This window comes from Gopherus flavomarginatus, chromosome 1 (assembly GCF_025201925.1).
Source record: "Gopherus flavomarginatus isolate rGopFla2 chromosome 1, rGopFla2.mat.asm, whole genome shotgun sequence".
Lineage (NCBI taxonomy): Eukaryota > Metazoa > Chordata > Testudines > Testudinidae > Gopherus > Gopherus flavomarginatus.
In genome coordinates this window covers 199,990,202-200,014,642 of record NC_066617.1, presented here as the reverse complement: position 1 = coordinate 200,014,642, position 24,441 = coordinate 199,990,202, and the positions used below count along the sequence as shown (strand labels likewise).

The following is a 24,441-nucleotide window of genomic DNA, read 5'->3' as shown; positions in this document are numbered from 1 at the left end:
ACTTAACTGCTCAGGATAGTTAAGACCAAAGCAGACTGTGAAGAACTTCAAAAAGATCTCCCAAAACTAAGTGATAGGGCAACAAAATGGCAAATGAAACTTAATGTGGATAAATGTAAAGTAATGCACACTGGTAAAAATAACCCCAACTATACATGCAATACGATGGGGGCTAATTTAGCTACAACTAAGCAGGAAAGAGATCTTGGAGTCATCGTGGATAGTTCTCTGAAGATGTCCATGCAGTGTGCAATGGCAGTCAAAAAAGCAAACAGGATATTAGGAATCATTAAAAAAGGGATAGAGAATAATATGGAGAATATCTCATTGCCCTTAAATCCATGGTATGCCCACATCTTGAATACTGTGGATATACTGGCATTAGAAAAGGTTCAGAGAAAACCAACTAAAATGATTAGGGGTTTGGAACGGGTCCCCTATAAGGAGAGATTAAAGAAGCTAGGACTTTTCAGCTTGGAAAAGAGGAGAGTAAGGGGGGATATGATAGAGGTATATAAAATCATGAGTGGTGTGGAGAAAGTGAATAAGGAGAAGTTATTTACTTGTTCCCATAATATATGAACTAGGGGCCACCCAATGAAATTAATGGGCAGCAGGTTTAAAACAAATAAAAGGAAGTTCTTCTTCACACAGCGCACAGTCAACCTGTGGAACTCCTTGCCTGAGGAGGTTGTTAAGGCTAGGACTATAACAGGGTTTAAAAGAGAACTAAATAAATTCATGGAGGTTAAGTCCATTAATGGCTATTAGCCAGGATGGGTAAGGAATGGTGTCCCTAGCCTCTGTTTGTCAGAGGATGGAGATGGATGGCAAGAGAGAGAGATCACTTGATCATTACCTGTTAGGTTCACTCCCTCTGGGGCACCTGGGATTGGTCACTGTCGATAGACAGGTTACTGGGCCGGATGGACCTTTGACCTGACCCAGTATGGCCGTTCTTATGTTCTTACGTTACTGCATATACAGTGTATAACACACAATGGAATCCCAGCCTCAAACCAATTAATACTAACCAATAGTACTGTACCATAACATAAAAAATAATTGTTTTTATATTTTGTGCTGCACTGTGTCACTTTGGTAATGGTAATTGAAAAATGTACAATACCCTAGTTCCTAGTGGGAAGAATACTTATAAAATTAAGCTTTTCCCTCAAATCTCAACCCACTTCCCCTTTGTATTTTATTTGATAGGAAATTTAAGCTGTTTGATTTAAGCATTGAAGGCATGTATCCAAGAAGAATCTCCTCAAAGGCATTTCACAACACAGACTTTGAAACAAGGACACCTGAATTGTCACCCTCAAGTAATTAGGGATCATTTTGTTAAATTTGACACTGAAATGGCACACACAAAAATTTTCTTCACTACTCTTGCACACCATGTAGCCCAAACTGCTCTGAAAATGAGTGTTGCTGAACAGGTCAAAGAACTTCAGCTTTCATGAGAAATCCACCCGCCTCCATTTCTTTCACTAGCTCTCCAACTTTTATTAACAAAACTAGGTGAACATGGTGCTCATGAAAATAAGAGTCTTATCCGTGGGGTCAAAGCCAGTGTATATAAACAAGCTTTACCACATAACTCTCCCTTCCCACTTCAATCCTAATTAGCCATATTCTTCACACCCTCTCAGTCCTGGACCTCTCCCAAGTAAAGAAACTGTCAAATGTGGTGGGTTTTGGGTGGGGCAGATAAAATTGAACCATGGAATGTTTTTTCTCTTATTCCTTGTGCTGGATTTGATCCTAGCTAGAGGAAAGGTAATGCATTAACCCACTATGCTATTTAACCCCCAAGATGTCAACTTTAGTCAAAAGACTAATTGAATGAGTCACTCAGTTGATGAGAGAATTTACAACCCTAACCAAAAGCAATATCATCAGTTAACTGTGCGGAATCTCTTTACAATTTGAAAAAATCAGAAACTTTGACTTCAGACTAATAAACCAAAGGAAGAGCAAAGTTTCTGGTAGTCATTACTGCTCAAGATGGCTTACAATGGAATTGGTTATATACTGTGTTAGCAAGTTTTGTCTTGGAGAAGTGAGCTACAGTATTTCCTGTCCATGTGTGTAATACAGTAAACCAAGTTTGCCTAAATCTTTCAGACACCTGAATTGTACACACTTTGTGAAGTTGATAAAACTATATGAGAATGGGAAAGACACGTGATTCAACAGTGTATTTGAGAAGCATTTCTAAAACAAGGTGGCGTTAAAAAAAACCTGGGGCCCATCACATACCTAATACAATACACTTTATATAGCTTTACATCTAACTAAGCTGATTGTAAAACACAGAACAGCAAAATAAAATTGCAAGCGTTATCAAATTCCAGACTTTGGTCTTGTCTGAGAAATATAGAGGATCAGGTTTCCTAACACCTAGTGGAAGCACTTCCAACTGTTTCCACTGGGCTTACTGAAACTACTCAGCACTGTCACTAAATGCTGTTTGAAGAGAGTAGGAATAAAATTGATAAAGAGCTTATTCTAATACCTGTTCAATAATGTGTTGTGATGACAAATGGTAGCTCTATAGTACTAGTCGAAAAGCAAAACTTAGTTAAGCAAAAAGCTAAGAGTGAGAAAAGCAGCTCTCATCAACTTCCTAATTACCACTGCCAATCAAATAATATAATTTATATCTTCCCAGCATGTGCATTCATTCTCATAACCCTTGGAATGTTATTCTGTTTTCCAGTTTAGCATTTCAAGTTTTTCAGAGCAGCGACCATGTCTACCTCTGGATTTGTACTGCACCTAGCACAATAGGGTCCTGATCACACATTTTACTATTAAGTCAAAGCCAGAGAAAATGGTCACCCTTCCATTCTGTATAAGCAGGAAGTGCTAATAAAGACAAAGGAGAGGAATAATCTCTTTTCCCTCAAACTCTGCTGTTGAATTCCTCCTCCTCAAACTTTCTACTAAGTTTAAGAAAGACAAAGGGCTGGAGAGAGAGATAAGTACAAGAAAGAGGAAAGAGACAGTGAATGATTATTACACCACTGTTACTGTTTCTTGCCTCACATGTTTGGTATAGTCAGGCAGCAATGACACGACTAAAAGCCTGACCTTTACAAGTGCCAAGTATCTGCAACCGTCAGGAATTCATCTCAAGGCCTCTTGACTTTTAGTTTCTGCTCTAACTACTAGACCGTGAATGATCTCTTCATTTTAAGCATATAGTCATACTCAATGGGCTAGATCTTCAGTTGGTGCAAATCAGCATAACTCCATTATCTTCATCAGGGGCCTTTTCCAAAATTTCTATTACATAGAGAAAACTGCTCACTGTCTGCTGGAAAACTGGATTTCAAGATCCACATTTCTAATGAGGCCTCAGTCAAGTCTCTGAATTTGCATCCATAATTTTACGCAAGCAATATGGAGACAGCCCAAATAGCCAGTTTAAGGACCTGATCCAAAACCCACTGAAGTCAATAGAAAGGGTCCAAATAACTTGCATGGCCTTAAGATTACCTAGGGAGGTGGTGGAATCTCCTTCCTTAGAGGTTTTTAATGTCATGCTTAACAAAGCCCTGGCTGGGATGATTTAGTTGGGGATTGGTCCTGCTTTGAGCAGGGGGTTGGACTAAATGACCTCCTGAGGTCCCTCCCAACCCTGATATTCTATGATTCTAAGATCCAGACCTAAATGCTCAAATTCCAGGTGCACCTGCAAGCACAGTAATTGACTATACAAAATGTAGAGGCTATTGTTTTTTTAAATGTGGTTCATTGTCAGCTTTGTGACTCTCTCAGGCCAGTAACAATGCTATTTATAGCTGCCTAGTTATATCTACAAGGCTTTTGGGGGGGGAGAAGGAGACAGAGTCATTTAGCATTTGTAACCAAAGATATATTTCACATTTCCACACAAGATACAGCTTAACATCCCTTTGGTATGCTTTAATATCATATAATAATTCAACTGTCCTGTGACAGATGCAAAATGTCAGAAGACCTTTCACACAACTGAGTTTGAGCTTGATGTTGTGCAGCATCTCAACGATGCATGGCAAAGAGAATGAATTTTCTGTAGTGAGTGTAGTTCTATAGCAGCATTTACACCAAGCAGTCCAGCCAATGGCCGTATTTAGTGATCATTTGGGCTGGTTATTTTTAAAAGGTGTTAATTTAAGGTTGTGGTAACCTGGACTTTAATCATTTTGCAAGTACTTAGTCACATATATTCATACATATTCTATATATTTCACACACATATACTTTGGCTCTTCCTCCTCTCCCATGCTTTTCTCAAACCACCACCACCTATGGATAGATCATGGAGACCTGCGGTGTTTCCCATTCGTGTAATACCCACAAATATAGCTGGATATAGTTGAAATTGGATATAGCTGAAATGAAGGTTGAGATTGAAGAGGTAGTGCTTGATTAGACGCCAAATGGAAAACCAAGGGACAGGTTCAGGAAAAAGTCATGTTACAGAGAATATTGGAGAACATGGGAAAATCAATAGAAAAGAGGGAATGTACAGACATCAAGTCTCTCATAAGAACATAAGAATGGCCATAGTGGTCAAAGGTCCATCTAGCCCAGTATCCTGTCTTCCGATATGCCAGGTGCCCCAGAGGGAATGAACAGAACAGGTAATTATCAAGTGATCCATCCCCTGTCATCTATTCCCAGCTTCTGGCATATAGAGGCTAGGGACACCATCTCTGCCAGTCCTGGCTTATGGCCATTGACGGACCTATTCGCCATGAATTTATCTAGTTCTTTTTTGAACCCTGTTATAGTCTCTCTGTGAAGATCCCATAGTAAATATTCTGGGGATAATTTAAGATCCTAGAAGTAAAGATTGCTTGATTACATCTTTATATTGCTATGGCATTTTGAAGAAGCTGAGATTCTGAAATCTGAAATCCCCCACTACCAATGACAGTCATTGTAATATTAGTCTCACAGAGAGTACGTCTAGACAGCAATCATTGAGTGTAACTGCAGTTCAAGCCAATGTGCCTGAGCTAGCTCAGATCCCAGAACAGTGAAGCCACAGCAGCTTTAGCACAGGCCAGCCTTGTGGATAGTTATACACAGTTCTGAGAGGGTTTATGCAGCTCACGCTGGCTTCACTGCTCTGAGACCCAAGTTAGTCAGATTAAGTCATTCCCAGTGATTGAAGTCTAGACATAACCAGTGAGCAAGAGAGAATGCTGCAAGCAGCTAATTGAAGTACTTTGGATAGACATATTTTAAATAAATCAAAATAAATACATCATAAAAATAAAACTAATAGCTGGGCAGAGTTATGGCAGGTTGACTTCCTCCCAGGGCATACCTCTTATTGGTCTACACTACACAATTAGGTCAATGTAAGCTGCCTTGCATTGACCTAGCTGTGGAAGTGTCTTCACTTAAATTTGGCTCCTGCCAACGTAAGTGCCTCTCTACGCCTGTATAGTAATACCACCTGCTTGAGCAGTGTAGAGTCACAGTCAATGTAATTAGGTCAACAGTTACTGGCTTTCAGGAGGCATCCTACAATGCCCCTTCCCCTCCAGAGTGGGGTTTGTACACTCCATCACGCTGCCTGAGAAAGGATTAATGTTTTAATGTCAATGGTAATGGAGCATGGTCTAAACATAAGATTGTCTGAGTACATTTGTAACACTAAGATTTGAATTTAGACAGATTCCTCCTGAAAATAAATATGTATTCATTCCTCATGACACTAACAGTGTCTAATTACTTGCTCTAGTTATACCTTGCTAACACTCAGACTTCATTTGCCATTTTCAAACCTATCAGAAACACAAGAGAACATTAATCCCGTCTGTTGTACAAAGATTTGAACTCTAAAGTTGTCAGCTACTGAAAATTGAGTGCAACTGAAACTATTGACTTTGTTATTGATCTGTTGATTGGCTTTGGATGGAACTAAGGCTTAATATTGATTCTGGTTGATGAAGTGAAAATATAAAGAAAGTAGAAATGAAAATATTAATCACGTGATAAAATATAATTTTAGGTAGTGCATCTGATTGTGAACCTCTGTTAATCACTGCATAGTCCTACTGCTGCCAATAAGAACCCGAATGAAAAGCATTGTAGGAGTTCATTTCCTGACCTTTTTTGACCATGGTACTATTGTTGGATGCAGCCCCTAAGTTTGAGATTTAAGAGAAAGATACTGCAAACACAAATTAATGAAATTGAGTATTTTTAATTAAGCTATAGCCATACTCAAAGCAACCAAAATAGCGTGGAAGATAATATACATCAGCGTTTTAAATTGTGCCCTAACTTCTACTGGAGTCAAAAGCAAGGACAAAGTGCAAAAAAGCTATTTCTTTTGATGAATTGCCTGATTAGGTTCTGATTCACTTTTATTATACCTTGTAACATTTAACATGGAATGACACTAGAAACATTAAAATTGCTATAAATCTGGCATATAAAAGCATGAAATCTTGCTGCACTGTTACACAGTTATGTGAATTCTAACTGCACTTAGGGTGACCAGACAGCTCGTGAAAAATTGGGACGGGGGTGGGGGGTAATAGGTGCCTACATAAGACAAAGCCCCAAATATCAGGACTGTTCCTATAAAATCAGGACATCTGGTCATCCTAACTGTAATGAAAGTTCTGCTTCATTTCTGTTAGTTAATTACATTTGAGAACTGTGTAACTGATTTTCCGTCATTTGCCTGACCACATGATACCTAATATGCTCCAACATCCTGGAGTTACCTGATCATTCCCTAGAGGTGAATATGGACTATTCTTTCTTGGAACTGGCATATTTCATTTTAGGGGCCAAATTCTGGTCTTATTCATCGTTTATAGGGCCAGAAGGAACCACTGTAATTATCTAGTCTGACCATTTCTAAAAACAACCTCCTGTAGCATAGGCCTAAAGCTTCCCTGAGCATATCTTGAAGCCAGTGTGAGATTTGACTTCAAAAGGATCAGGATTTGAACCTAAGTGGGTAGTCTTTGGCCCATATCCTGCCATAGTTTTTGAGGAAGGCTTTCTGTAATTTCATAGGGCATTCAGGGCATTAAAAAAAGGTTGTGATATGACTATCTGGAAATACCCCATTTTTATTCTTACAGTATCTTTGCAGACAGAAATGGAATTATCTACATTCAAAAGCACCTAAATGATTTAGGATCCTAAATCCTCCTTTCAAAAATAACTCAGACACTCAGGAGCACAAGTCACATTGACTTTTCAATGAGATTTAGGCTGCTAAGTCACTTTTGAAAATTTTACTGGTAGTTCTTTTATTCAAGACCATAATATGTTTAATGGAGGAATGAGATATGTGATACAGTGATGATGAATGTGAATTGTTAGTGGCAAATCACTGTCTAAAAAATATGAACATTTAGACAAGATCCATCATTACAACTAAGTGATGGTGATCATGTTGGAAGAAGAAGTTGAACTAGTCTCATAAAACAAAATGCGTCAACATGTACCTTCTCAGATGCACATTTTAGTATCTTACATCACCGAATCAAAATATGAGCTGCATATTCAGAAAAATGTTTAATTGTTTATGAGTGGGATTTTCATATACTTCTGCGTGACTTAGGAAAACAAACCATGTTGAATGGGCAGCTTGTGCTCCTAAATTCCTTAGTCACTTTCAAAAATCCCACTCTACTTCCATAACATTTAGAGACAAGCTCTAACCATAGCAGATTTGCTTGTGATGCATGGTAATGGCAAACCTGTGTCTGAGATTAATCTCTGAAGATTCAGAACTATGTGCAGATTAAACAAGAAGTGGTTACACTACTCTGTAATTTACATTTGTTGATTTTATTATGCATCTTTTTTTAAAAGTCACCTAAGATAAATCAAATGAAGAAAAAAAAGAAAAGCATAGCAGAAAAGCCTGTAATTTAATAATTATAAGGCTGGCATGTATGTGGAAGCTATGTCATAGTTTATATCTTCCTTATACTTTTGAAGAAATTAATCTAATGTGGGGGTCCCTAAAAATATATTACAAAAATTGTTTTTAGTTTAAAATCCATCAAATCCTTCTCTCTAGTTGATAAGATTCAGCGGTCGGACCAAAATTCGCAGGCAATATGGCATATGGGTCTAATTTTAAAAGGTGCAAATCTTTGGTTTATATTGGGAAAGAACACAAGATGTACCAATCTTATACTTCATTAGAGGTTGTTTTAGAACAGAGAATTGACAACCACAATTCAGAATTATCCTTGGTTGTATCTACTATATACTGTTATATACAGTAACCCTAGCTGAATATACTGTGATATACAACAAATGTCCCCGTTTAATTTCTTCCCTGATATTAAAGCTTAAAGGAAATTGTGAACATGCATTTTTATTTAATTATGTTAAAAATGCACCTTGATCCAGAGAGTCTATGCAAACTCTGATGCACCACCTATGCCCCATTTAAATCTTGTATTGAAGACTTGAGTGTAACTTAAGTAAACCACTGGGCTTTTTGCCAGCCTCCGTGAAATCCTTCCATTGAAGTCCATGGGAATTGTGCCATGGACATCCACGGAAGCAGAATTGGGGTCGCGATTTGAAGAACATTATTTTAATTATAAATAAGATATGTCTCATGTTTTACAAACAAACAAACAAAAAACCCCTTCCCCAGTGACCACTGCAGCTGCATATATATTAGTTATGAACATAGTCCTCCAGAAAATGATCTGAACAAAGTTATTTAGGCTGAGATTTTCAGAGGCATCTAAGGGCATTAGGACCCAAATCCCTTGGTTCTAGACAAGATTTAACCACAATCTGTTCAACAGTCAAAAGAGTGACTGATGAAAGCCCTTCACAAGTTACCAGTGCTAGGTGAAATTTGAGATTCTGTGCATCGGGCTCCTGTAGTGGATTTGGCAGGGGTGACATGAGTGTCACTTTTAAAGAGGAAAACCAAAATCAGCAACTTTGGATGCTCTGGCAGCTTTGGATGGTTAGTTGGTTCAGCTAATGAACCCCACTGATTCTGGTAAGGAAGGGAATGAGGCTTCAGCAACATTTTACAGACTATCACAGCTGACGTCCTGCTCACAATGTGCCACACTAAAATACATGGTGGGTGGGGGAGTGCTCCGGGGTAGAAAAACTCCCCTGGTGATTTTCTCCATATCATTCAGTCTGCTTGGCAGAGTGTAGTGGGGGATAGGTTTGGCCCTACCCCCTTTTATAGGCCCGGCAAGGGGACAGCCATCTGGTACGCTAATAAGTATAACATTTTTGATAGCTTTAGAATAATTGTTGCTAAACATTAAATGGAAGTGTGTTTTTTCATTTGTCCCTAGGCACGGTGGGATGGTTTGACAGGGCGCATTACCTTCAACAAAACAGACGGCTTAAGAAAGGATTTTGATTTGGACATTATTAGTCTCAAGGAAGAAGGAACAGAAAAGGTAACTAACTGTGTTCAAACTGTGAGCCATACAGTACAGTCAGTGGGACTGTGCTTCCTGAAAGGTGGACCTCATGAACCATGAGGATGAAAACCTAATTTGACAGTGATATCTCAAATTATCAAGCCCATTCCTCTTGACCTACCTTTCCTATGGTTGAAAAAAGCTTGTTCTAGTTTTTAAATTGTTTGGGTTAAAGTTGAAACACAGATTGGGAGAGAGCAAAGGAGCAAGAGAGGGCAAAGAAGCTGCCCTGCAGAAGATTTAAGCCTGGAGCAGGCTAGCTAAATGAGCCACCAGGAGACACCTGGTAGCTGATTCTTTATAAGGAAGCTAAGTAGCTCTTATGGGGAAGAGGAGGAAGACTGACTCGGAGAGGCTGCTGGAGAGTCAAGCTTTGGGCAGAGCAGCTACAAACTAGACCTGGAGTAAGTTGCCTCATAAGAACTGATAAGAAAGACTTTGTGAAGGAACCACTTTTTTTCCCCCTCACCCAGGCTCTGAGGTAAGAGCCATTCCCTGAGACAGAATTTTGGGACTCTGTGAGTGATTGGGGAATTTCCCTTTTAAGTTTATTTGGCACCCCTCCCTCCAGAAAGGAGCCCAAATGAGCTGTGTGTTGATGAAACAGTCTTTCATTAATGTTTCTTGCACTCTTATGAAAGGAAACCACCTCCCCAGATCATTGTGAGAGGAAGGGTGGTAGGGCTAAGGGAAAGAGACAGTCCATCTCTCCCTCACCCTCCTACATTTAGTGTCTGAATAGGGACTTGATCTCCCCTGTCCCAAGAGAAGCCAGAAAGGAAATATTGCAATTAATAATATAGCAGCAAGAGACAGAGAAGGAGTGAAATCACCAGTTCTAGGAGGCCTTACAACCCCTCAACCCTCATCAGTGCATGGAGAAGGCCCAGCTGGCCAAACAGGAATAGAATCGGCAGTTCCAAGCCAAGGTGACCAGACTGTTCATGCAAGGTTCACTGAGCACTCGCATGAGGATGCTCTTTGCTGAGGCTCTCTTCCTGACAAAATTTGAGTGGGTGGCCACCACTGGCTAAGAGGGGAGCTCCTGGGCCATCCAGCTTGCCCCTTATCTAACCAGGTGGGTCCAGACTGCTTACAGGGCCCTATGTGCAGATAAAGCCTGAAGGCTGCCATATTGGATTGATTTGGACTCTCACCAGTGGTCTACCATAGGAAGTTTCAAGAGGAAACATTTCCAAAAGGAGGCAGCCCATGAGCTATCGCACAACAGCTCTGAAATTTGGCTAGCGGACATCAGAAACCAAGACCATGGGCAATGTCATATACAGCATTGTTTTGGAACAGTACTTAAAAATTCTCCCAGTAGCAGTAAAAGCCTGGGTCCATTGGTTCCGCCCAGCAACCATTGCAGAGGCCATGGAGATGACAGAAAGCTTTTTGGAGGCATATGCCCCAGGCCTTGGGACCACCACCCCTTCCTGCTTCCCCACAGTAATTCAAGAGTCATTGGAGCTGCACTAGGTTTCAGCACCCCTGGAACATGGAGGTGCCCACACTATTTGACCCCCTTGATGGACAGAGCCCCTACCTTCCTGGGAATCTCAAGTGGATGGCGCTCCAGGTGCCAGAGTGGACTTCATCTACCTTTCAAGAGGGTGCGATCATATGTTATCAGTGTGGGCAGTTGGGACACATGCAGTGAGAGTGCCCCCTCTTGGAGTGTGATTATTTAGGGTGTCACTTTGGCCAACAGGGCAAGACCTCATACCTGCCAAAGAGGGATGTCAAAAGACCCTTCTTGATTCCCATCAAGTTATACTACACCTCATAGATGGGCTGATGGACTCTGGCTCTGGGCAAATGCTTCTGCACCAGAACCAAGATTTGTTCCTGCCCAAAGCCTTCTAATTCAGCCGAACTGTCCAAATCTTCTACATACATGGGAAAGATGCACTTATCTGACTGTTCCTATTATCTTACAAGTAACTGACTACATAGGGTGTCTCCAGATGGATGCAGTGGAGCACCATCCTTGGCCTGTAATCTTGGGTCACAATTAGCGTACACCTCCCCATGTTCCTGAATAGAAACTCAATGCCCCTTATCCCAGGCAACTCTCAAGGGACCAGTAAGACTTGGGTCTGTGCTGGGGCTGTACCCCTGGGGCCTGGAGAGAGTGTATCCCAAGAAGAGACCCCCTGGAACACACTTCCCAATAGACCCCCATCACACTCCGCCTCAAAGTGAGTCAGAGACCCTTAAACTAGATGACGCCTTTGACTTCATCACTGCTCAGGATGAAGTTCAGACCCTCCAAGAATGTTTCAACAAGGTAGCAGTGATCAATGGGGAAGCCACATAAAAACACTATTACCCAACAGTTTCCCCATTTCAAGTTACATAATGAAATTCTGGACTGGGTGAAGAAACAACCTTACATGGAAGAGCCCAGGGTCCAACTCCTGGTTCTCAAACCAGGTCATCAAGAACTGTTGAGACTAGCACACTCTGTCCTGATGACTGGACATCCGGGTAAGGCAAAGACATTTGGAAAACTACTGGCCCAATTCTTTTGGCTGAGTATATTTTAGGAAGTAATGGATTTTTATTGTCCTGCATGGATTGACAGAAGGTAGCCCCTAAGGAACGAGGTCAGGCACCCTTAATATTCCTCCTTCTTGTAACAGGATAAGATAGGGATTGACATCAGAGGCCCCCTTGAGAAAAGTGCCTGGGGTCACATTTATTTCATACTCATCAACTATGCCACAAAGTAACCGGAAGCTGCTTTCTTGCAGAACCCTATCTCTTCCACCCTTGTGCAGGAGCTACTGCAGATCTTTTCCAGGGTAGGCCTTCTTTCAGAAATTATCATGGGGGTCTTGTTCCCCTTAAAGGTTTGACTCTGGATCTTGGTTCTACCATCCTCAGACCAATGGCCTACTTGAATGGTTTAATCAGACTGTTAAGTTGATGCTTAGAAAGCCCATTGGGACAGAAACCAGAGATTGGGATCAGTTGCTGCTGCACCTTTTATTTGTGGCACACAGAAGTTCCACAAGCATCTACTGGCTTCTCCCCTTTTGAAATTCTCAATGGAAGAAAACCCCGGGGTATCTTAGATCTGGTCAAGGAGTCATGGGAAACTCAGCCTACCCACTTATGTCCTCCATTATGTCCTACAAATGAAAGAGAGGCTGGAGTGCCTTGGTCATTTTGCCAGGGCCAACCTATTCCAGTCCCAATAGAGCCAGGCCTGGCAGTATAATAAGGAAACTAGGATGAGGTTATTCCAGCCTGGCAACCAAGTTGTCCTATTTCTCCCAAGCTCAGAGAGCAAACTCCTAGCCAAATTTCAGGGCCCCTATGAGGTCCTCATTGTGTTGGGCCAGCTGATTACAAGGTTTACTACCCAGACTGACAAAGGCCACAGGAGAACTACCATGTAAATCTGCTGTGACCTTGGAGGGTGCAGAATATCTCTTCATCCATCCAGAAAGAGATGAGGAGTTAGGACCCCAGCTCCCAGAACTAGTTGCAGTAGGGGTCAAAGGGATCCAACTTGGTAATGGGTTGTCCACTGACCAAAGAGGTCAATTAGAGACCTGGTGTGGGCATACTAGGACGTACTTTACCCATTTCCAAGACAAACTTTGCTAGTCAACCACTACATTCAGATAAAACCCAGTTGAAGCCTGGAGGAGGCTTGCTAAATGTACCTATCCTGAAAGGGTTAAAATCCCATTTAATACAGGAAGTCCAGGAGATGTTAAAGCTAGGCATAATTGAAACATCAAAGTCCCTGGTGTAATCCAATGTGGTCCTTGTCCCTAAAGCAGACGGGACCATTCGATTCTGCATAGACTTCCACCAGATAAACGTGATCCCTGATTTCAACATATACCTTATGCCCTGAATTTGTGATGTGCTCAATGGACTCAGCAAAGCCTGATCCATTTCTACATTAGATTTCACTAACGGTTTTTGACAGATCCTGCTCTCCCCCAGTTTCCATGCCACGACTGCCTTCTTGACCAGTGTGGGCCTGTTTCAGTTCATTAATACTGCCTTCAGGTTACACCGCACCCTGGCCACTTTCGAACACTAATAGACAAGGTGTTATGGCCACATTAGCCCTATGCAGCAGCCTACCTGGATGATGTGGTAATCTATAGTTGCAACTGGCCAACTCACCTCAGAGACTTAGCTGCCATCATTCAGAGCCTACAGCAGGGGTCGGCAACCTTCAGCACATAGCCCATCAGGGTAATCTGCTAGCGGGCCAAGAGACATTTTGTTTATGTTGATCGTCCACAGGCACGGCCACCCGCAGCTCCCAGTGGCCGCGGTTCACTGTTCCCGGACAATGGGAACTGCAGGAAGCAGCATGGGCTGCAGGGATGTGCTGGCTGCCACTTCCCGCAGCCCCCCATTGGCCGGGAACAGTGAACCTTGGCCATTGGGAGCCACAGGGGGCCATATCTGTGGAAGGTGAACATATACAAAAGTCTCACGGCCTGCCAGCAGATTACCCTGATGGGCTGCGTGCCAAAGGTTGCCAACCCCTGCCCTGCGAGATGCCAATTTAACTGTAAACCCAAAGAAATACACTTAAGGGAAGCAGGAGACCACCTACTTAGAGTATCTAGCACAGCAGTTCTCAAACTGGGGGTTGGGACCCCTCAGGGGGTCACGAGGTTATTACATGGGGGGTCACGAGCTGTCAGCCTCCACCTCAAACTCCACTTTGCCTCCAGCATTTATAATGGTATTAAATATATAAAAAAATTATAAGGGGGAGGGAGGTCACACTCAGAGGCTTGCTATGTGAAAGCGGTCACCAGTACAAAAGTTTGAGAACCACTGATCTAGCAGGAAACGGTAAAGTACAACCCTTGGTTGACAAAGTGGAAGTTCTAGCCAACACAGCCATTCTGAGAATAAAACAAACAAGTTTGGGCATTCCTTGGGCTGGCAGAGTATTATAGGTGATTTGTGCCCGAGTTTTCCTCACTAGCAGCTCCCCTCAATGATCTCATTAAAAAATAACTTCTCGGCAGGTCACTTGGTCCCCCCAGAGTGACTGGGATTCAGAGAAGTTAAAGAGATTCTCTGTAACAAACCTGATAGTGTGTAGCCCTGATTTTTCAAAAGAATTTATTTTACACATGGGTGCTTCATACTGGACCCTGGGAGTGGTACTGCCCCAGAAGTTCCATGGCTAGGAACATTCTATTCTGTATATGAGCAGGAAACTCCTGGACTATGAAATGTGGTATTCCATCCCTGAAGGAATGCCTAGCAACACACTTGGTGGAGAAAGTTCTGCTCTATCATCTGTTTGGGATCCACCTTCTCATCACTGACCGCACAGGACTCCAATGGCTCCAGACAATGCCCAGGTCACCGTTGATACCTCACCTTACAGCCCTTTCATTTTCATATAGACCATTATGCCGACAAGAACCACCAGAATGTTCATGAAGATGGAAAGCCACACAGTGAGTGCCCCGACAGACCCACTCAAAGGCAGAGAGCCAAGGAGTGAGGGAGCTGTCCTGCAGAGACGAAGTCTGGAGCAGGCTTGCTAAATGAGTTAACCAGAGAGACCTGTGCAGGGAAGAAATCTCAAGCAGCTGATTCCTTATAAGAGAGCTGAAGCAGTTTGGGGGGTGGGGGTGGAGGATGGGACAAAGACTGACTCTGAGAAGCTGCAAGGGAGTCAGCTTTGGGCACCACACCTAGCTGCAGGGTGAATCACCTCATAAGAAATTATAAGAGAGACTCTGCAAAGGAACTCCCTTTTTTCCCCACCCACCCAGGCTCTGAAGTAAGAGCCATGCCTTGGGACACATTTTGGGGCTCTGAGAGTGATTGGAAAAGCTGCCTTTTAAGTTAGTTTGGGATGCCCTCCCAATCAGAAAGCCCAAAAGGCTGTGGTTAATGAGACAAACTTCCATTAAAGTTTCTTGGACTCTTGTTAAATAAAACTCACCTCCCTAGATCCTTCCAGGAGGGCAGCTGGTGTTGGCGTCGGGTGGGAAGGTCACCCTTCCCTCACTCTCCTACACAGATACTGAGAAAAGATTTTTAACTTTTGCAATTCATATTATCTTACATATCTGGGTATGAAATAGGAATCTGGAAATGGCAGTCATTATCTTAAGTGAAAATATATTTTCTTTTGCTTCTCCCATGAGGTTTTGCTCCTCCCAGGCCTCACTGTGTCAACTCACATCCTGTAAATAAGTTTAAATGTCAACTCAATCTGACGAAGTGGGTATTCACCCACGAAAGCTCATGCTCCAAAACGTCTGTTAGTCTATAAGGTGCCACAGGACTCTTTGCTGCTTTTACAGATCCAGACTAACACGGCTACCCCTCTGATACTTAACTCAATCTTGTAATTTTTATAACTCCCCACAAAATTAATGGCGCTAGTTGAACGAACTTTTATGTAGGTACCATCAGACAATAAACCAGTGTGCCTTGTAAAGAATAGCATCTGTATTTTAAAGAAAGTGATTTTTTTTAATGTCCAGAGGTTTAGTTTAGCCAAGGTAGATATCTATTGTGCACTTTTTAATGAGTGTGTATTAAGGAGGTGGTGGGGTTAAGGAACTTAAGTAATATTCTCAAAATGTGCTGAAATACTAAAAATTGTTTAATTATTGAAGATGAGCCAATCAATTATGTTTTCACCCCGTCCCTAATTACTCATAGTTGCACTAAAATGGTTATGTTACTGAAGAAAAATGAAATTAGATGTGGTCTAGTCTGTTGAGATTAAACAGTGTTCTTTGGGATAAGCTTCTGAATTTGGTATTACACTCAAGCAAAGGTCAAGCAAAATCACATTCCATCAGGACATGCTTTAGAGTCTTGTAAATTGCAAAGCTATACTTCAGAAATAATCTATGTGAAAAGGTCTTGTCTCCCTTATATTGTTGTTTACCAGTTGTCCTGAGGATGCGGATTGGCCACCTATCTGGACCTTCTTTTTGTTAAATAAAACAAAAGCAAATAATCCACATTTGTAGGCTAGCAGATTGGGAAGATATTAAAGAACCTACCTCTCTTTCCTTATTTAATACACAAGGGTAAGAAAAGCACCTAATTCCAGAAGATTCCATTTAGGCTCCAATCTATAACAACAGAGGCAAAGCTACTGCTGTTATCTCAAGCGTCATATTGTCAGCTAGATCTAATTACTACTGGCAAAAATGAAGGATGCAGAAGTCTCTGAATTTATTGGAACCAGCACAGTTCTGCTGTGTGGTCTAGAGGGTAGGATACCAAACACCCACTCAGGGGCTTCATGCACCCTGTGCACCAAGGAACTGTGCTCAACAGGGCTCCCTGTGCTCCAGCTAGAGAGGAAAGGGCTCATGGTGGGAGGGAAAGGTGGGAGATGGGAGGTGTAAATTATGAAAAAGTTAGAGTTCTTGATTTACAGAGTTCAGTGCTTAATGTCAACTAAAAACAACTTTGTTTCTCCTCCCACTTAAAATATTTGGCTCAGTGGATTTCCACTTTGATTCTGAATAATCATCTGAGAGCTAATTGAGACATAACTACTAGCACCCAGCTCTCTAGACTGGTTTCACTTTTCATCTTTAATGAAGCATTCTGTTTATTTTTCTCTTTACCAAGGCTGCTGGCGAGGTTTCTAAGCATTTATATAAAGTGTGGAAGAAGGTTTGTACACAGACAGGTGATGCAAGAAACCTTCAGGTTGGGTCTTAAAACTCATCCTTTGGGTTTTGACAAATGGATCTCAGATTGCAGTTTAGAGACAATATTCTATCTCAGAGTGTGCTTTTCTGTGATAGAATGAATTCCATTCTTACTCAGGATATGTACTCTAGTACTTACAAATTGTAAAGAGGCCTCAGATGGATTAAATATTTTTCCCTAATAAGAATTTTTTTTTTAATTCTCAAGGGTTGGCCCTCTTCCTCCTTTGAATAGTGGTATTAAAAAGCACACACCTTCACAGCTGTTCCTCTACTCATTAAAGTGGGGTTTCAAGTATCAGTGCCTTTAACAGCATTAATGGTGGGTGCTATGCTAAGTGTGTGGCTTATTGACACTCCCACAAAGTGTGTGCCAGGAATAATTTTTCTAGTATCGACTTAAGTTTTGACTACTACATTAGATCCTGGCATACAATAAGATTAATGGGCAATTCAGACATTCAATAACACATGTAAACTGGAAGCAGGCTTCTTTATAAACTGTCCAACCTATTCCGGGCATTTCATGCTTTCTTTTAATATATGTGGGATGCTTGGACCAATAGAAAAGGCACCAGACTGAGAATCAGAAGAACCAAGTTTTATTCTTGGGTCTGCTGTGGACTCACTGAGTGGCCATAGGCAAGTCACTTATAAGGCCTGATTCTCAGAAGTGCTGAGCACCCATAGCTCCAATTGAAGTGGAAGGGCACTACAGGTGCTCAGCACCTCTGATAAGAAGGCCTTTAGCCTTCTGTGAATCTAGTTTTCTACCTCTATACAAGGGGGATAATAATCTCTTACTCACTTTTGTAAAGTGCTTGGGATATACAGATTTTAAAAATGCTCTGCAAAATAACAACTATTACATTTTGCATACATCTTTAAAAAAGTTAAACTTTTTTTCTCCAATTTAAAAATACTCTTTTTTTGGCACTCTATTCTAGAATAGCTGACAGTGTCCTATAGCACTCTTTTTCTAATCTAATAAAACACATACTTAATAACCTTGTTTTAATCTTCAGTGAATCAGGCTAAGGCATCACGGATTCTATTTTCCTCATTACTAGTGGATAGATCATCCTACCTGACATACAGAAGCTTATTGAACCAATCCAGCTTTTGACTCTAAGGCATTTCATGTTACGTTGAATTAATTTAAACCAAATTACAATTGGTTCAGAACACAGACTCATTGAGAAGGGCATGTTATAGGTCTTGAATTTGTCACTAAACTGCAATAAACCCCTCCAGATTCACCATGGTGATGTAATACCTTGGCCTCATTCATTCAATGCCCTTCTGACCTTTTTCATTGTTAGAATCAAGACTGACCTACAGTGTCATTCCTTTAATTTTAATGTACAATGGCCATCTTGATGTATTGCGTATACACTGACTGTACTATTCCATGTTCTATATGACCATTCTGCTCTTCCTCATTGCCAGCTATTTCAAGCACACCAGTGTGTCAGGAAGTCAGCAATGCTGAGCAGAATAGCTTTTGATTAATGCACACTGCCCCCAAAACAAATTTAAAAAACTAGCCATTTATCATGGCCTCAGATTAGCTAAACTGATAATGCCCAGCACGTCGCATATATAAATACTTTTCAGATCAATAATCCCAAATTGATCTCCTTCTGGAAGCAAAAGAAACCTAAAAGGGGTGGGGGTGGAGATGGGTGTGTGGTGGGGGGAGGGGAAGGAATCATGAACAATGTTATCCCAATTAAAAATGTTGTAGGAGGAGAAATGGTTAGCTAAAGAGATTGACAATGGGATCCTGGGTCTTTCAGCCATAGATAATTTGAATGATATAATTGTTATTGTAATATTTATATAATAGCAATCCCCAAAACCCCAATCGGGAGCAATGCCCCATTGTGCTGGGTTCTGGACAAGAAAGACAGTCCCTGCCTCAGTTAATAATCTCAACGAATCCCGCCTGAGTCAGTAGTGACTGACCATCTGAGAGCTGATGGAGGTCTACAATATGTGAGGCAGGTCAGCAGTTTCAGTCTTGGCCTGATATGGCAGCCTTCTTGACAATCTCAGCAGGGAGGCACTGAAAGCTAGTCCCCTCCAGGATATGGTTGAAATGCACTGGCAGACCAGTGTGATGAAGCATGCTGTTCTGAGGATGGAGTATGCCAGTCCTCAAAGCCATCAATCTGCTACCTTTCATAAACTTTCAATTTAAAATATATGTATACTGAATGGACCAGACCCACAGCTGGCCCTGTCTCTTTAAATCCAAGGTAAATTGGTTAACTCTTCTAGCCTAAGATGGCAGATGATGTTTTTGACATCATTCCAGACTGTTTTAACGAATCAATGAGTGTGGATCATTATATGGCCATTGATCATATTTAAATTGGCAGTTTAACGCAGATGGCTTATATATCAGGGTTTCTCAAACCAGGGTCGCCTCTTCTGTAGGGAAAGCCCCTGGTGGGCCGGGCCGGTGGGTTTACCTGCCCCGTCTGCAAGTTTGGCATGGCACGGGCCGAGGGACTTACTGCCACCATTTTCAGCAGCTCCCATTGGCCTGGAGCAGCGATCTGCAGCCAGTGGGAGCTGCGATCAGCCGGACTTGGGGACGGACAGATAAACCCACCGGCCCAGCCCGCCAGGGACTTTGCCTACAGAAGCAGTGACCCCTGTTTGAGAAACCCGGTTATATACGATTTTCATATTGATTTTGCTCCTCAGAGTGGAGGATGTTGTTTCATTAGCTCAGGTTAAAAAGAAAATCTTTCCATGCAATTAAAGTAAAACCTGTGGTGAGCTTTGTAAAATGTATCATTGCTTAGTAACAGATATTTTGATTCTGTATTTCCGGTGGTTTGACAGTTAACTTGGCAAGATTCTTTTTCTAACCTTTCAAAAGCCTAGAATGTTGGTACAGGGAATCTGCTCGTTTTGTGCATTTTTTGCATTAATTTGGTCTAAGGCATATCATGCTTCATTCATCAAGTTTTCTATTAGCATAGAAAGACACTGAATACTCTCTGAATATCTTCTGCATGTGTCATTTCATCACGAGTGTCTAACAATAGATAGATAATGAAAAGCTCCATTTTCAAATTGCTGTATTCAGATGTCACTTCAGGGCCAATCCTGGAAATGCTCAGTGCCTTCAATCCCCACTGAAGTCAGTTCCCATCGAAGTGACATACTCAATCCAATAAAAATTGAGGGCACATAGGCCCAGATCCACAAAGGTACTTACATGGCTAAGCCTCATATTTAGACACCTAAGTCCCAGCTTTACGCTCCTCTGCTATACACAAAACTCCTGCTCAGCTGCCACCTAACTCTGTAGGCACCTAAACTCATTTAGCACCTACATTTCTGCTGTAAATATTCCCTAGGGGCCAATGTTTCTGCCTATACGCATGCACACTGCAGCCCTGTTGTAGGCACCCAGGCACCAATCACCCACCTAAGCCCCAGTGCAATCCACAGACTGGGGGGAAAGGTAGACAGAGGAGTGCCTGGCGTGCTTATTTGGCCTGATCTGGTGGTGGGGAGAGAATGTTAAAGTGGAAAGAGACCCAACCAGAGAGGTGGCAGATTCCTGTTCAACTCCCTTCTCCTCATCAAGGAGAGAGGAGAATTGAACAGGGTGGGCTCCTACCTCCCAGGGGGTACCCTAACCACTGGGCTAAAGACTGTGAAATGCTCCCCCTCCTCACCCCCAAGCTACCTTGTGTGGAGACAGACAGACATCTCACAAGAAATGCCTTGGACTTCTAAGTCACTTGACTCCAGAAGAGGCTTCCCAGTTGTGGAGTGCAAGCAGAGACAGGGGCAGGGCTTAAGACATACCCCTGCCCTGTTCCAGTCAGCATCTGCCATTGGCTAGCAGGAAGCTGACTAGTTGATTGCTTTTGTGGATGGCAGTTTAAGGCCCCTATCTTTCCCCATTCATTGTATAGGGAGCTTAGCCACCTATCTCAGGCTTTGTGGATCGCAGTGTTGTTCTTGTGATTTTTCTAAGCGCTTAAAAGTTTGGCATTGTGATTCTTAACATTGAAATGCTTATGTCCCTTTGTGTATCTGGGCATTCGTGTCTTGTAGAAGACATTTGACACCTAGCAGGATCAGGCCAATACAGAACAGTGGTTCTCACATTCAGCCTGATTCTCCAATGTGCCAGTTGTCTTGTGAGGTGCTAAGTGACTTCAGCAGGATTTAAGAGCACTCAACATATTGCAGAGCTGGGCACTTAGGCCCCTATTCAGCAAGGTACTTGAGAACATATCTAACTTTAGGCACATGTGTAGCCCCATTGAAGTGAATGGAACTACTAATGTGTTTAAGACGTGCTTAAATACTTTGCTTAAAAGGGGCCTTGTGCAAAGTTAGGCAAGTAACATTTTTAATTACGCCTATATGGAGGCACAACATTTTTTCAGGAGGAAAACTTATGCATGAAAACTTGTGTGGGGTCAGTTATTATTGCCCAATTTCCAAATCTATACAACTTTATTTTAAAAGACATTAATACCAGAAGGATTTGGAAATAAAATCTCGATGATTTAAACTTGAATATGTGTAAAGTTTATATTTATCTGAATAAATTAACTTTACTTTTGTAATTTGCACCACAGTAAAGATACTGATCCAAATCCATTGACATCAGTGAAAGCCTCCCTCTTGCCTATATTGGGCTCTGGATCAGGCCCTAAATGCTGGAGTTACTACTTATTGTGGGGATTGGAAAGGAATCTAAACCTACATTCTCCTTTAGTCTTTTGCATTTACTGACAAACGCTGATCGGAGGTGAAGTGGCATCACCTTGATGGTTCTGTCATATCAGTAGTCAAGAAGTGACTGGAAAAATAATTTGTGCCTTCAGCAGGTTCAGAGCAGAAGTAAAAGGCCAGTGAATCCATCAATCTGTTTCAGCATATTTATCCACGCTTTTAATCTGTTGTCTTGGAAAGGAAAGGTCTTGCCATATGTTTCAACTTTACCATTTACAAAAAGAAACAATTTCATGAAAATAGATATTTGACATATTTAGGAGGAAACAAAATCAACACGTTCCACTTTTGTAGTAAATGGGCAAATGCACAGCTATATTGACATACCTTATACTCTTATGGTTAATTCATTTCAACCTACTTTTGAAATAGCAGTGTGTTCCTAATGATTTAAATACGACAATCAACCCTTTGATGGTGTTCCCTTATTTAGAATTACAACCAGTTTGTTCCTGAAACATTTCATACTGCTGGTGTTTTAGTCTATCATAGTGATGTATGGTATCAATGTTCTTTTTTTGGACTGTGAACTATATTGCACATTTATGGAAAATTATACATAATTTCACTGAATGCGATCCCTGAGGCTTAGCAGCCATTTATCTACTTTGTTCTGCGCAGATTGGGGTTTGGAACTCAAATAGTGGCCTTAACATGACTGACAGCAATAAAGACAGATCTACCAATATCACCGATTCACTGGCTAACCGAACACTCATAGTCACTACCATTTTGGTAAGTCCTGCTGCACAGTGTTAATATTATTATCCATAGTGTAATATAAATCATACATTGCTTACATTGTTTTACATATTTATATGAAGCCTTCCTTTTCAGCCTAAACTCTGTACTTCATCTTTTGTGGTTCCCTGTACCAATATATGGTTTGACAAACCACCCCATGTTTCTAGCCCAGCATATTATTTGCATATAGACACAGAATCAAACTGCCCACTATCCATCTATACACTAAAATAGTCATATTTCCAAATTATGTTTAGCTTATCTCTGTACTTTGAAGAAACAAATTGTATTTCTTTCAACCAAGAAAATTTCACACACCCAAATACTAACTTTTATAGTCAGCATATACATGTTCTGACTTCTCACTACAAACAAGATTGGATGAGAAGAGCAGCTTATGGTGCAGAGTGAAGAGACAGATTCTGGTACATCCTCACCAGTGTCTAATGGAAGTTACAGTGGGGAGGACGGGTTGAATTGTGTATCCTCCAGCCATCCTGATCCCTGTCTTCCTGGCCAGTGCTGCTGCTACTTGGGCTGTGCTCAGGGCCGCCCAGAGCGTGGGCCAGTGGGGCAATTTGCTCCAGGCACCGGGCTCTGCAGAGTCCCCTACAAGAATGGCCGAGGCTCTCTCCCTGGCCCCGGCCCGACCACGCCTCCGCTCCTCTCCCAGAGCCTCAGTGCATCCAGGAGCCTCCCTGAACAGCTGCAGCGTGGCTCCAGTGGGGCTTCTGAGCTCTTCCCCACTCAGAGCCGTGTGGTAAGGGGGCGGGGCTGTGAGCTCCATGCTGAGTGGAGGGAGCTCAGACCCCGCTGGAGCTCGCAGCCTCTCCCCCTTACCACGTGGCTCTGAGTGGGGAGGAGCTCAGGAGCCATGCTGGAGCCACGGTGCACCGCTGTTCAGGGACACTCCTGGATGCGGTGCACTGAGGCTCCAGGAAAGGGGGGAGTCAGGGGTAAGGGGATAGGGGGTTGGATAAGGGGCAGGGAGTCCTGGGGACAGTCAGGGGACAGGGAGGGGGCAGAGGTTGCGGGGGAGTGGTCAGGGGACAGGGAATGGGGGGGTTGGATTGTGGGCATTCCAGGGGTCTGTCAGGACTCAGCAGGGGGGTAGATAGGGGTCAGGGCAGTCAGGGGACAGGGAGCAGGGGTGGGGTCCTGGGGTGGTGGTTGGGGGGGGTCTCTAGGAGATGGTGAGAGGAAAGGAGCAGGATGGGTCAGGGATTCTGAGGGAGGCGGGCAGTCAGGGGGCAGGAATTGGGTGGGGGTTGGATAGGGACAGGGCCAGGCTGTTTGGGAGGGACAGCCTTCCCTACCCTAAAGCTCATTCAGCAGTTTGAGGCTTGCAGAAGAGCCAAGTTGTTAGCATTTCCACTAGGGCTACCATCCCTTTCACTTCTCAAATGCCAAATTATAGTCTATATTTAATTTCAGTGCCATAGGGAGATTCATGTCAGGAGAGGGTAGCTTCATTTAAAAGTAGCCACTGGGGGAGGGAATCACATGAGAAGAGCAATATCCTACACCACCTACCTCCTTCCCAACCCTACCAAGGGAGACCCCCCCACCCCTGCATTCTCTGAGGCTTCAGAGGGGTTAATTCAGTGGTTATCAAACTTTTGTATTGGTGACCCCTTACACATAGCAAACCTCTGAGTGCAGACCGCCCCCCCTTATAAATTCAAAACACTTTTTTATATATTTAACACTATTTGAAATGCTGGAGGCAAAGCGGGGTTTGAGGTGGAGGCTGACAGCTCATGACC

General features: G+C 42.4%; 1 protein-coding gene across 1 annotated transcript in view; it reads left to right on the top strand.

Annotated features, from left to right (window-relative positions):
* GRIK1 (glutamate ionotropic receptor kainate type subunit 1) overlaps positions 1 to 24,441 on the top strand; it is a 251,844-nt gene that overhangs the window by 180,525 nt on the left and 46,878 nt on the right. The window contains exons 8-9 of the mRNA XM_050962815.1: positions 9,327 to 9,434; positions 22,553 to 22,666. Coding sequence (XP_050818772.1) covers positions 9,327 to 9,434; positions 22,553 to 22,666 — 222 coding nt within the window. The remainder of the gene's footprint in view (positions 1 to 9,326; positions 9,435 to 22,552; positions 22,667 to 24,441) is intronic.